General features: G+C 38.5%; 1 protein-coding gene across 6 annotated transcripts in view; it reads left to right on the top strand.

Annotated features, from left to right (window-relative positions):
* Positions 1–13,943, top strand: part of LOC134345247 (DISP complex protein LRCH3-like) — a 139,825-nt gene that overhangs the window by 95,814 nt on the left and 30,068 nt on the right. For 3 of the 6 annotated variants that reach the window (XM_063045614.1, XM_063045616.1, XM_063045620.1), the window contains one exon: positions 2,740–2,820. The exons of the other annotated variants lie outside the window; for them this stretch is intronic. In XM_063045614.1, the coding sequence (XP_062901684.1) occupies positions 2,740–2,820 (81 nt within the window). The remainder of the gene's footprint in view (positions 1–2,739; positions 2,821–13,943) is intronic. 6 annotated transcript variants of the gene reach the window in all.

The following is a 13,943-nucleotide window of genomic DNA, read 5'->3' on the forward strand; positions in this document are numbered from 1 at the left end:
TGTTTTGGTCTGTGTGTCTGAATGATTAAATGTAGTTTCAACTGGATTTTTTACATTTCATTTTCACTTTCCAGTTTTACTCACCTTGATATAGCATATCTGTAAATTTTGTTTACTTAATCCAAATTCTTTTCAGGTTAAAATAAAGATGCACATAGCTCTCCTTATTTCTACACTGCTTTTTTTTGTAGATTTTTATTTGTCTTTGTCATATTTTATTTTATGGTTAGGCTTGTTTTTATTCAAAGGGAATATTTTTTGTAGCCATATTAGCTTTCATTCTTCATTGTTTGGCCACTCTGAATGAAATGTCATTTACGAGGGGTGATTGATATGTTCGTGGCCTAAGGTAGAAGGAGTCAATTTTAGAAAACCTAGCACATTTATTTTTCAACATAGTCCCATCCTACATTTACACACTTAGTCCAGTGATCCTTGAGCACACAGATCCCTTCTTTGTAGAAGTTGGCATCTTGGACCTCCAGAAGTGGTCACAGCAGGGGTGATTGATAAGTTTGTGGCCTAAGGTCGAAGGAGATGAGTTATACAGCTCTCGTTACGTGCACGTGCCATTCAATTCTTCGAGTGAAAATGCAGAAAGTTTGAAGTTAATAACTCATCTCCTACCTTAGGCCACGAACCTATCAATCACACCTGCTGAGGTCCAAGATGCCAACTTCTACACTTTGTACAAAGAAGGGATCGTATGCTTTATGACCGCTGAACTAAGTGTGTAAATGTAGGATGGGACTATGTTGAAAAATAAATGTGCTAGGTTTTCCTAAATTGACTCCTTCTACCTTAGGCCACGAATATATCAATCAATCACCCTCGTATATTGCATTTCTTAAGCTTTCTGTTTTTACTGCTGTGGCATTTGCAACTTCTATATCATGCCATTACAATAATATCAAGTTTCCTATTATCAAAGAAAATTTGAAATGGATCATAACAGTAGTCATTTTGACATAGCTCTTCTGTTTCAAATAATTTATATCCAGAATGCTTAAGAAGGGCGGTGGAAGCTGATCTCACTGGATTCATATCTAAAGAGTGGGAGTTAAAAACAGGACTACGTGGATAGAGCTAGGAATACCATTTACAAGTTGACATTTGGCTTCATCTATATGTAGTGACTTTTCAAAAATCTTTTGGGATTCACTTGTTAAAAGTATTATATATTTCTTTGGCAGAGAATTGTTGGTTGAAAAGTGAGAATCATTTCATATTGAAAAAGCATTTGCTTTTCTTGCGCTTCCACAGATTAACCTTCCATTTCTAGGTGGAACCCAGCAATAGCTGTCATATCATATCTTTTCATTACTTCTGTTACCTTAAAAGATTTGTATTTCAGGTGCTGCAAAAAAAGTGTGGGTAAAAATAAATTTTTAAACTCCACAATTTATAAAACAATGCTGTAAAGTAAGACAAACAATATGGTGAATAGAAAATTTTGTATGTTGGCATAGTTGGTTATTGTCATTAGATGATAGTTGCTTTGATTATTTTGTGGCTAGTGCTTGATTATATTAACCATACTTCATCTAGTTCACTGAAGATTAATTGAATAATATGAATTCATGGTAGTGCAGACCTGAATTTATGATTTTACTGTGATTTAGGAATTCCTGTAAAATACTTTGCTTTGAACTATGTGGAATTCTGCCACTGATCCACGGTAATAGTTTGGAGATTTGCTCAATGAATTGCAAAGTTGTTATTTGGGGGGCAGTTTAGATAAAGATGTAGAACTAGAAACCTAACATAGGTTAGGTGACCATCAGGTTAACAGAAGTGATACAGTATCAGAAAAGCTGACTGCTGGAAACAGGGCTAGTTATATGGATAATGACAAATTAAGGTGAGGGTTTTCTCTGAATATGTAAGGGAGTGTGTCGAGTTTGCCCATCATTGATCAACTTTATCTTAGTGGAATAATTGCCCATCACTTAAAGGCAAATGTTTTGTGCTTACCGCTTTCACTATTGCCTGTACATCATGTTATCATTTCTGACTTAACTGATTATTGACAATCTCCATAGAATTTGCATTTCATTTTTGTGAAACATTGTGTAAATGGCTGCACATTTTGAAATGCTTGCTATTACCATATCTTGGAGTTATACAGGGTAGTAACAAGCCCTTTGAAAACCATGTCCACACTATCAATTACCCATCTTCTAATCGCACTTATCAACGTTTGGTGCGTGATCTGTTAATGTCTTGGTTATTTAAGTGCTCCTCTAGATTATACTTAAACATTTGAGAGAATCTTTTCCTCCAGCACCCTCTCAGCCACTGCATTGCACACTCCAACTTTGGGTGAAAAAATTGTTTATTATAATGCCTTTAAACCTTCCATTACTTAAATTTACAGTTTGTTCCCTTTAATTTTACTGTTGTTTTCCGTATCTGTGTTCATAATTTTGTACATCTTTATCATATCTCCTCTTAGCCTTCTTGACTTTATCTTAGTAGAATAATTGTCCAGCCCTTAAAGGCAAAGAAAGCAGATTAAGTTCTACTTGAGTTCATTTAACTTCCATTTTTGTAAAATCTTTATTGTGTAATTATGTTATCTGTGAAACACAAACAAAGCCTTAGCAAGGAAACATTATTGTTATAATCCAGAATATGGTAGGCATCTATCTCAAAGGCTGTTGTTTGCTGATTTTTTTTTTTGGAAAGCTGTTGGACTTTCATGCTTATAGCTTTGTCCTCTGCTTCTCTCTGTAACAGAATGGCTTTGAACCACACTTCTTCTTTGAGATTGATAATAACACCAATACCATTAAACGGAGGCCTGGCTCTCACACCAAGGTGACAGCAGCTTGTGTGGAGTTTGTGGCTTTGTATCGACTCTTGTTTTACTTTGTATTCTTTGCATGAAGTGGTGACTGACTATGGCTTCTTTCACCAGACCAGACTTTACGATATTATTTTAAAAAATAGAAAATAATCAGATTAAAGGGATTTAAAAGTATTTGCTAACTTCTCTTCATGAGCTGTTTGAGAGAGATACTAATCAAGGAAGGATGAAGTGATTACAGGTCTCTCAGCATTTGAAATAAGTGCCATTTCAAACAATACTTTAAATATACACAACATTTGAAGATATAATTGTTTAGGCAATATAGATGGCTGGTGAAAGATTCTACTCAATCTGCATGTGAAGACTAACATTTGAAATATAAACCTATCTAAATGATTGTTGTCATCTTTTTAAAATTCTAATTGGAGTTGTTTATTATCGTCACATGTAGATACAATGAAAATCTTATTTTGCATACTGTTCATACAGATCAAATCATTACACAGTAATGAGGGAAAAATAATGAATGCAGAATAAATAATAACAGATGTAGAGAAAGTGCACTGCAGGAAAATAGTAAGCTGCAAGATCATAACAAGGTAGATTGTGAGGTCAGGAGTCCATTTTTTCACACCACGAATCCATTCAATAGTCGTATAACAGCAGGTAGTACGTACTTCAAAGCTTTTGGATCTTCTGCCTGATGGAAGAGGGAAGAAGAGAGAATGTCTGGGGTGGGTGGGGCCTTGAATTATGCTGGCTGCTTTACTGAGGCAGCAAGAAATATAGACAGAGTCCATGGAGGGGAGGCTGGTTTCTGTGATGTTTTGAGCTGTGACCACAAGTCTCTGCAGTTTCTTACAGTCACATGCAGAGCAGTTGCAATACCATGCCATTATGCATCCAGATAGGATGCTGTCTATAGTATATGAATTAAAAAAATCAACAGGGACATGCCAAATTTCTTTAGCATCCTGAGCAAGTAGAGATGTTGGTGAACTTTCTTGGCTGCGCTGTGTATGTGGCTGGACACTACTCCAAGTGAAGTTCTCGACCCACTTTACCTCAGCACGACTGATGTGCAGTGCCCCGCTTCCTGTAGTCAGTGACCACCTCTTTTGTTCGCTGACATCAAGGGAAAGTTTGTTGTCATGTCAAAATGTTTAATAAGTTCTCTGTCTCCTTCCTGTACTTCAAATCATCGTTATTCAGAATGTGGCCCATGGCAGCGGTATCATCTGCAAACTTATAGATAGTGTTAAGAGGAGGATGCAGCCACACAGTTGAGTGTAAAGGAGTAGAGTAGTTGGCTGAGCATCACTTTGTCCAATGTACATGATTATATTTCATTGAAAATAATATTTTCACTAGATGCTAGATTTAATGCACTAACCAGAAATTGTGAATCTTGAATTTTAAAACCATTTCCTGATCTTCCAATTAAGATTTATCTATCTAGTTTTGCAACAGAATTTTTTCCCACATTGCAATGTTTCACATTTTCTTTAATATAAAATCATTAATAATTTTCTTTGAACAGATTTCCAGTAAATTATAGGATATTTTATAGAATATTTTCCTTTAATTGTCCAAATTATTTTTTAAATAAATCATACTGTGCCACTATTGTAAAATTATATTCTGCAGTGTCAGTTGCTGTATTGAATGTAAACTGGAATATAGATACAGAAGTTTTTAGTCATTTTATAAGAGATCAATCCTGTCACCGTATCCTCAACTGATAATGACATCCTGATGCATTCGCAAAAGAAATGTAATTTTAAAATATTGAAAGCTAGATCAGATCTTTCCTTACAATATACAGTATATCTTCATATAATTGTTTGAAGTTACCTTCCATTGTTAGAAGATAATTATACCATTCCCTTTCATCCATCTCACTCCCTTCCTCACTTTAACCCTTCTTGGGTTCCCCTCCCCCAACTCTTAACCCCTCTCACTACCCTCCTTCCCTCATTTTCCCCATCTCCTCCTCTGAGAGTAGGGGAGATTCAAACGAGGACATGAGTTGAGAGTTAGGGGGCAAAAGTTTAGGGGTAACATCAGGGGGGAACTTCTTTACTCAGTGGTAACTGTGTGGAATGAGCTTCCAGCAGAAGTGGTAGAGGCAGGTTCGGTATTGTCATTTAAAGTTAAATTGGATAGCTATATGGACAGGAAAGGAATGGAGGGTTATGGGCTGAGTGCAGGTTGGTGGAACTAGGTGAGAGTAGCGTTCAGCATGGACTAGAAGGGCCGAGATGGCCTGTTTCCGTGCTGTAATTGTTCTATGGTTATATCACTAATATCAAAACCTTTATTCTGACAAAAAGACCTTAACATTATTTGCAGCTCCTTTTTAAAAGAGAAAACAAATTTATAGCCATTCCTTGGTGAGGATATAGATGTAAACCTGAGTGTTAAATAAACTCGTGTGAAAAGGAATGCTCAGCAACTATATTTAATAATGTGAATATAGAAACTATTCTATAAGATCAGTTGTTTTGTCAAATTTAATCTATAGAAAACACCAATAATATTACTGTGCAGATAAAATTGTCAAATCCACATGGATACACATTCAGTCATAACTAAAGTTAAAGATTTGGATCATTTAATTGGTAAGAAAGGACATAGTTACTATTCTTGGTTTGCTGTCTAAATTGTGCACTGACTAAAATGCTGCGAAGTAATGAAATAAGACTACTTTTTGCTGCAACCACAAAAAAATAAACTTGCTATATTTTAAGTTCCCTGACCCCACCGCTTTATTTTCACCACGGATGTCCAGTCCCTATATACTTCCATCCCCCATCAGGAAGGTCTCAAAGCTCTCCGCTTCTTTTTGGATTCCAGACCTAACCAGTTCCCCTCTACCACCACTCTGCTCCGTCTAGCGGAATTTGTCCTTACTCGTAATAATTTCTCCTTTGGCTCCTCCCACTTCCTCCAAACTAAAGGTGTAGCTTGGGCACCCGCATGGGTCTGAGCTATGCCTGCCCTTTTGTTGGCTTTGTGGAACAATCTATGTTCCAAACCTATAGTGGTATCTGTCCCCCACTTTTCCTTCGCTACATCGATGACTGCATTGGCGCGGCTTCCTGCACGCATGCTGAGCTCGTTGACTTCATTAACTTTGCCTCCAACTTTCACCCAGCCCTCAACTTTACCTGGTCCATTTCCGACACCTCCCTCCCCTTTCGAGCTCTTTCTGTCTCTGTCTCTGGAGACAGCTTATCTACTGATGTCTACTATAAGACTACTGACTCTCACAGCTATCTGGACTATTCCTCTTCTCACCCTGTCTCTTGCAAAAATGCCATCCCCTTCTCGTAATTCCTCCGTCTCTGCCACATCTGCTCTCAGGATGAGGCTTTTAATTCCAGGACGAGGGAGATGTCCTCCTTTTTTGAAGAAAGGGGCTTCCCCTCCTCCACCATCGACTCTGCTCTCAAATGCATCTCCCCCATTTCACGCACATCTGCTGTCACCATCCTCCCGCCACCCCACTAGGAATAGGGTTCCCCTGGTCCTCACCTACCACCCTACCAGCCTCCGGGTCCAACATATTACTCTCGGTAACATCCGCCACCTCCAACGGGATCCCACCACTAAGCACATCTTTCCTTTCCCCCCCTCTGCTTTCTGCAGGGATCACTCCCTACGCAACTCCCTTGTCCATTCGTCCCCCCCATCTCTCCCCACTGATCTCCCTCCTGGCACTTATCATTGTAAGCGGAGCAAGTGCTACATATGCCCTTACACTTCCTCCCTTACCACCATTCAGGGCCTCAGACAGTCCTTCCAGGTGAGGTGACACTTCACCTGTGAGTCGGCTGGGGTGATATACTGCGTCCGATGCTCCCGATGTGGCCTTCTATATATTGACAAGACCCGACGCAGACTGAGAGATCGTTTTGCTGAACATCTACGCTCTGTCCGCCAGAGAAAGCAGGATCTCCCAGTGGCCACACATTTTAAGTCCACATCCCATTCCCATTGTGACATGTCTATCTACGGCCTCCTCTACTGTAAAGATGAAGCCACACTCAGGTTGGAGGAACAACACCTTATATTCCGTCTGGGTAGCCTCCAACCTGATGGCATGAACATTGACTTCTCTAACTTCTGCTAATGCCCCACCTCCCCCTTGTACCCCATCTGTTATTTTTATACACATATTCTTTCTCTCACTCTCCTTTTTCTCCCTCTGACTATACCCCTTGCCCATCCTCTGGGTTTTCCCCCCTCCCCCTTTTCCTTCTCCCTGGGCCTCCTGTCCCATGATCCTCTCATATCCCTTTTGCCAATCACCTGTCCAGCTCTTGGCTCCATCCCTCCCCCTCCTGTCTTCTCCTGTCATTTCGGATCTCCCCCTCCCCCTCCCACTTTCAAATCTCTTACCAACTCTTCCTTCAATTAGTCCTGACGAAGGGTCTCAGCCCGAAACGTCGACTGTACCTCTTCCTAGAGATGCTGCCTGACCTGCTGCATTCAGCAGCAATTTTTATGTGTGTTGCTTGAATTTCCAGCATCTGCAGAATTCCTTGTGTTGCTATATTTGCTTTTTTTTTAACCGGGTGAAAGCAAAGATGTTTATTGTTCTCTTAAATACATCTTTGCAGAATAATTCACAATACATGTTTTAATTTGATTTACATGATGAAAAACCGTGATCTGTAGATTCAGTCTATAAAGAAATATAGTGTCACAGATTTCTTAAAGTCTTTTATAGAAGAATCACAGTATGGTATTTGTTTTGTTGCTTCGTCATGAGTTACCAACAGCAAGTTCTCTATACTTGTAGGTTTGTAATGTTTATGTTTTTTAAGTGCTGATGTTTCAGAGGAAAATCTTCAATGTAACATGGTGTAGTCTAAGGATGCAAAATATTCTTAAGCAGTATTAATGTTTTTAAAATGAGCAAACACATTCATGAAGAATGAGGAAAATCCTATTATATTCTATAGCTGATCTTTGATAGTGATTTGAGTTATTTTTATCATTTGAGCCATCATTTCCAGAAAATAAATTTCTCTTTCACAAGTGCACCAAATCAGAGTAAACATACCATAAGACATACAAGCAGAATTAGGCCATTCAGCCCATCAATACTTCTGCACCATTTGATCATGGCTGATTTATTTTCCCTTTCAAACCCACTCTCTGCCTTCTCCCTATAACTTTTGACACCCTTACTAATCAAGAACCTATCAACCTCCACTTTAAATATACCCAATGAATTGGCCTTCAGAGCCACAGGTTCACTACCCTCTAGCTAAAGAAATCCCTCCTCATTTCTATTTTAAAGGGTCATCCTTCTATTCTTAGATAGTGCCCTTTGGTCCTAGACTGTCCCACTATTGGAATCGTCCTCTCCATAGTCACGCTACCTAGGCCTTTCAATATTCAATAGACTGCAATGAGATTTCCCCACCCCCACCCCCATTCTTCTAAACTGTAACCCCTGGAATTATTCTTGTAAACCTCATGGGCCATCTCTGCACCCTTTCCAATGCCAGCATATCCTTTCTTAGATACGGGATCCATTACTGCTCACAATACTCCAAATATGGTCTGGCCAATGCCTTGAATTTAAACAATTTCCCTCAGAAGATAACACTGGACTGCAAAGATTTTGCTTCCTGAATACTTTTAGGTGTATCTTACAGATTTTGGGCTGCTGATCATGAAAATCGTCATGAAATGTCCCTATCACGCACCTTTTTTTTGGAATTGCCTGCACATGTTATTTCGATTCATAATTCAGGTCCATTAAAATGTTGCCCACAATGTTAGCTGAAATTTTTTCTGTCCTGTCCAGGTATATTGGGGTTGCCGGCATGACGCACAACAATAGTGTCTTTTTATTGATTCTTCAGTGCTAATTCGCTAAGCCTGAAAGCTATGTTACTACACAACAGCCATGTCCACCTTTTAATACCAGTCGGCTATGCAGTACACGTGAAAGAAACCTACTGAAATTTGGAAGTCTTATTAAAACATATACAGTACAGTAACTACAACTGGAACATCTGTGGTGATCTGAAAGTAGTAGCACTTCTACTAGGAATGCAGCTTGGATATACCAAGTACTGTTGTTTCATTTGTGAATGGGACAGCCATGCTAAACAATCTCATTACATTAAAAAGGATTGGCCACTCTGCAAGCAGTTGGTTCCAAGGCAGAAAAGTGTGATACATAAGCCACTTATAGACCTAACAAAGATATTTCATATAAAACTGGGGCTTATGAAAAATTTTGTGAAAGCGATAAACAAGGAAGGTGAAGAATTTCGATATTTGAGAGAAGTGTTTCCCAGAATAACTGATGCCAAGGTTAGGGCAGTCATTTTTGTTGGTCCACAATTCAAACAGGTCATCAATGACAGGCAATTTGCAGAACATCTAGTGGGACCGGAGAAAATCACATGGAAGGCATTCAAGGATGTTGTTGAAAATTTTCTTGACAACTACACGCTTCAAGCATACAGAACCATGAAGTGCAACAGGTCACTAAAGATTCATTTTCTGCATTCCCATTTAGACTTCTTCCCCATTTAGACTTCTTCCCTGCAAATCTTGGCACTGTCAGTAATAAGCATGGTGAAAGGTTTCACTAGGACAGTACGATCTTGGAGAGATGGTATGAGAGCAACTGGAATCCATTAATGCTCTCTGATTATTGTTGATTACTTGAGTGAGAAGCCTCAGACTGAGTACAGTTGAAAATCATCAACAAAACACTTTTAGCTTAGTTGAACTATTGCTAAGCGTCAGCACCATTATGCAGTTGATCAAACTATATTTAATAAAAGTTCATTTCTTGTGTCTCCAAATTTCTATGTGATACAAGTAGCTGAAATTATATTTGTGCTCACCTTAAACAGTCTATAACCACAAAAAAATGTCACAGGAAGCAACACTTGAAAAAAGTTGCTGTCCAATACAATTGGCAGGCCAGTTATTTTGAACTACACTCTTAACCTGTAGAACTCAACACTTAAAACTGTAAGGCATGCAGGATCATTTGACACTTTTAAACACCAGCTCAAAACCTATGCATTTAACCTTGCTAACATCTTTATGTCTTTAATTTTTGTGTTTTCTCTTTATCCCATTTGTAAAGCACTTTGAACTACATCATTTGTATGAAAAGTGCTTAATAAGTAAGATTAGTATTATGCCTCAGGATTTTATATTCTAGTCCTCTCAAAATGAATGCTAACATTTCATTTGTCTTCTTCACTACTGACTCAACTTGCAAATTAACCTTTAGGAAGTCCTGCACCAGGATTCCCAAGTCCCTTTGCACCTCTGATTTCTGAATTTGCTCCTCATTCAGAGAATAATCTGCATCTTTATTTCTTTTACCAAAGCGCATGACCGTATACTCTCTACACTGTATTCCATATGCCATGTGCATTTTTGCCCATTCTCCTAATCTGTCCAAACCTGATGTAGCCGCCTTTCTAGTATATGAACTTATTATTAGTGGAAGCAGGAAGTCATATGGCCCCTTGATCAATGAATTCAATAAAGTCATTGTATGTTCTATGTCTTAAGTACCTTTTCTACCCTAAGCACTCCATCCTTTGATTCTATTAATATCCACAAATCTATCAGTCTCATTCTCCATCTTGGATATACTACCTGGAAAATTTTTGAACATGTATAAATTGGGAAATCTGAATTGCAGATTATGTTAACATCAGCCTGACATAATTATACTCTCAGATTCACACCTGTCTGTCACCAGATATATCCGTCCCATTGGTAGTGCATTAGCCATGAGCATCCTAAATATTAGAAACATAGAAAACCTACAGCACAATACAGGCCCTTCGGCCCACAAAGTTGTGTGGAACATGTCCCTACCTTAGAAATTGCTAGGGTTACCCATAGTCCTCTATTTTTCTAAGCTCCATGTACCTATCCAAAAGTCTCTTAAAAGACCCTATTGCATCTGCCTCCACCACCGTTGCCGGCAGCCCATTCCACGCACTCACTACTCTCTGCAAGACAAAACTTACCCCTTACATCTCCTTGGACTGTATGACAAGAAAGTACCACGTTGAAAAGTTATGTTGTATTATTGCTGGGCTATCTCTCGAGGCTTGGAGATGACATTGCCAACCAGGGCAGTCTGAAAGTAACTGCTGTTGGACTGGTTAGCTTCAGATGATGAAAAAACCAGGAGGAGGACAAAATTCAGATAACCTTGCTTCCAAGAGTCCAGTTGAGACAGATGTATTTATTCATGTATTAGTTGGAATACAACCTACTAAATTTGTGCCTCAAGCACCATCTTCGTACCAAGTAGTACCATTGTATGTGACTTTATCATTGTGCTAAATGTTACAGAACGAGAACAGTTATGGGAACTATAATTTGCACATCCATGAGACACTGTGGATCATCAGCAACATCAAAATTATGTAACTGTTACAGCTCTTGGCAGTATGTTCATTGCAGTCAAAGTGACAGACTATATTAAAAGCAATGGTGAATGTGCAAAAAAAAAAATCTGACCTTGCAGGCCATGTCCATGTACATACACTTCTGACGACTTAAGAGAAAAAGGCATAGACAATACACAAACTATACACCAGGACATTCTTCATGATGCTATTATTATCATGCCAGGGGACAACAGTGGTTTTGAAGCAATTTGATCATAAATAGTGATGAACAACTAAACAGTGGCGCTCAGCAGTTCCTGGACTGAAACAAGGTCATGGAGATTATTCTGGTAAACACTGATTTATTGAATCAGTATTCTTGAACAATAAATGTTCTGATTGAAATACATTGACGTGTCTACTTATGTACAGGTCACTACTGTGCTTGTATTAGTTCAGCAGATATGCTTCAGACATTTTATTTGCTGTAAATCAGCTTGGACCGTGTGCTGCAAGGTATGTAAAAGGAGCAAAGCAGAAGAATTTTATCTGAAAATGTTACGCAGTACACTCTGTGTACCAAGATAAATACAGCTGCAGCAAAACTGAAGACGTTTGATGAAATACTGGACAAAGCATCGTTGTCCAATATTTCCAGCATCGTTGGCACCTTATACACAATCTCAGCTATTCATTGCCATAGAAGATCTAGGAAGTTGATTACTTCCTGAGTACTATTCTGTCCTGAATGCAATTCCTTTATCATTGCTGCATCAAAATTTGGAATAAGTTCAATACATGGACCTTTGCAGTCAAAGTGACAGGCTCGTTATCACTATCTTAAGGACAATTATGAATGTGCAAAAAATTCTGACCTTGTGAGCCATGCCCATATACATTTCTGAGGACTTAAGAGAAAAATGGTATCAATTTTGTGGTCATCAGTGAGTTCCACTCTGATATCCACTGAAGAAAGCATGTTGACTGTAGCTGTTACCCTGTCTCGGTATTGACCTATGTTGCGGTAGAGCCTTCTGGGTATTAAACCCTGTTGTATGAAGAAGGGTGTGGTTCAGCACAAATCATGCCTATGAAACAGCTACAAAATTGGAGTCAAGTAAAACTGAACATATCTAACATTTAGATGCATTTCAGAAACTTCCCAAGACCAAAAATTAAGTGAACTATTTAAAAAAGAAATTTCAAATGCAGAAATTGTTAAATATATTACAAAAGAAGCAAAGACATTTAAAACATTCAAAAGTATATTACTTCCTTTTTATATAAAAAAAAGCAAAAATATTTATACCTTACAGCTGGTTTCCTCCTTTGAAAATATTGAACTTCCTATGTTCTAAGTGGGCACAGATGCTCAAGCTGATTCACCATTACAAGTATTAGGGAGCTACTCCCACTTATATCTCCACTGTTGAGCTTGTACTGACACTTTGCACAGGAATCTACCAGCATACTCCCAGCAAAATTGAAGTATTCTGCAGTACTTGGAATATTGCATTCAGTTCTGGTCGCCTCATTATCAGGGTGTGGATGCTTCAGCGAGGATCCACAGGAGATTTACCAGGATGTTGCCTGGATTAGAGAGCATGCCCTATGAGGATAGGTTGAGCGATCTGGGGCATTTCTCTTTGGAGAGAAGGAGGACAAGAAGTGAATTGATAGAGTTATACAAGTTAAAGAGACATCGATCGAATGGCTAGCTAGAGATTTTTTCCCACAACATAAATAGCTAATGTGAGAGGGCATAACTTTAAGGTTTTATGAGGAACATAATTCCTTAGGATGTCAGATATGTTTTTTATACAGCGAGTGGTAGGTGTGTAGAATGTGCTGCTGAGGTGGTAGAGACAGATAAATTAGCTGCTTTTAAGAAACTCTTAGGCTACGTCCACACTAGACTGGATAAATCCGTAACCGAAGCTTTTTCTCTTCGTTTTGACCCTCCGTCCACACTGAAACAGTGTTTTCCTCCCCCAAAAACGGAGCTTTTCTAAAACACTCTCCAGAGTGTTTAAATCTGAAAACGCTGGTTGGGCATTGTAGTGTGTACGGGGTAACCAGCTAATTTTAAAAATGCTGTCATGATGTGCCGGAACAAATGGTGGTGGCAGAGCGGCATTTCATTGTTTTCTTGAACGCAACCTCCACACCACATCAACAATTAAAGTTTGAGTCAACGAATGATTTATTGTAACCATCTTTATTTTGAATAAGGACTGAGAATGCATGATTTATTGTAAATAACTTTATTTATTGAATAAGGACTCAGAGTCAATGGATGATTTTTATGTAAATAAATTTATTTTGTAATATTTCTGAATAAAGTATAGTTTTGGAAAAAAATATCTGACAGTAGATGTATGACAGCCTAATGTAACATTGTATGGAAATACAAGATAACACTGATGCAGACATGTTTTATACATTTAACAAGGTGCTTTATTAATGTATTGCTTGTGTAGACATTCAATAGATGCAATTGTCACTTTTGCCCAGTAAGTCGTTTTATTGCATGTTAAATACAGCAAAATAATACACAAAGACATGGCAAAAGTAAAGGCAAACAAATGAGATAACAGCAAATTTCACTTTTGCCCAGTAACAAGCCTTATTGCATTTAGTTGTAGCTGTTGTCCCTTTCATCGGTGAAGAGACTATGGCTGTAGGAAATGTTTCTGGACAAACGCGCACCAAGTCTTTCGTTTGTCAAT

Source organism: Mobula hypostoma, chromosome 4 (assembly GCF_963921235.1).
Source record: "Mobula hypostoma chromosome 4, sMobHyp1.1, whole genome shotgun sequence".
NCBI lineage: Eukaryota > Metazoa > Chordata > Chondrichthyes > Myliobatiformes > Myliobatidae > Mobula > Mobula hypostoma.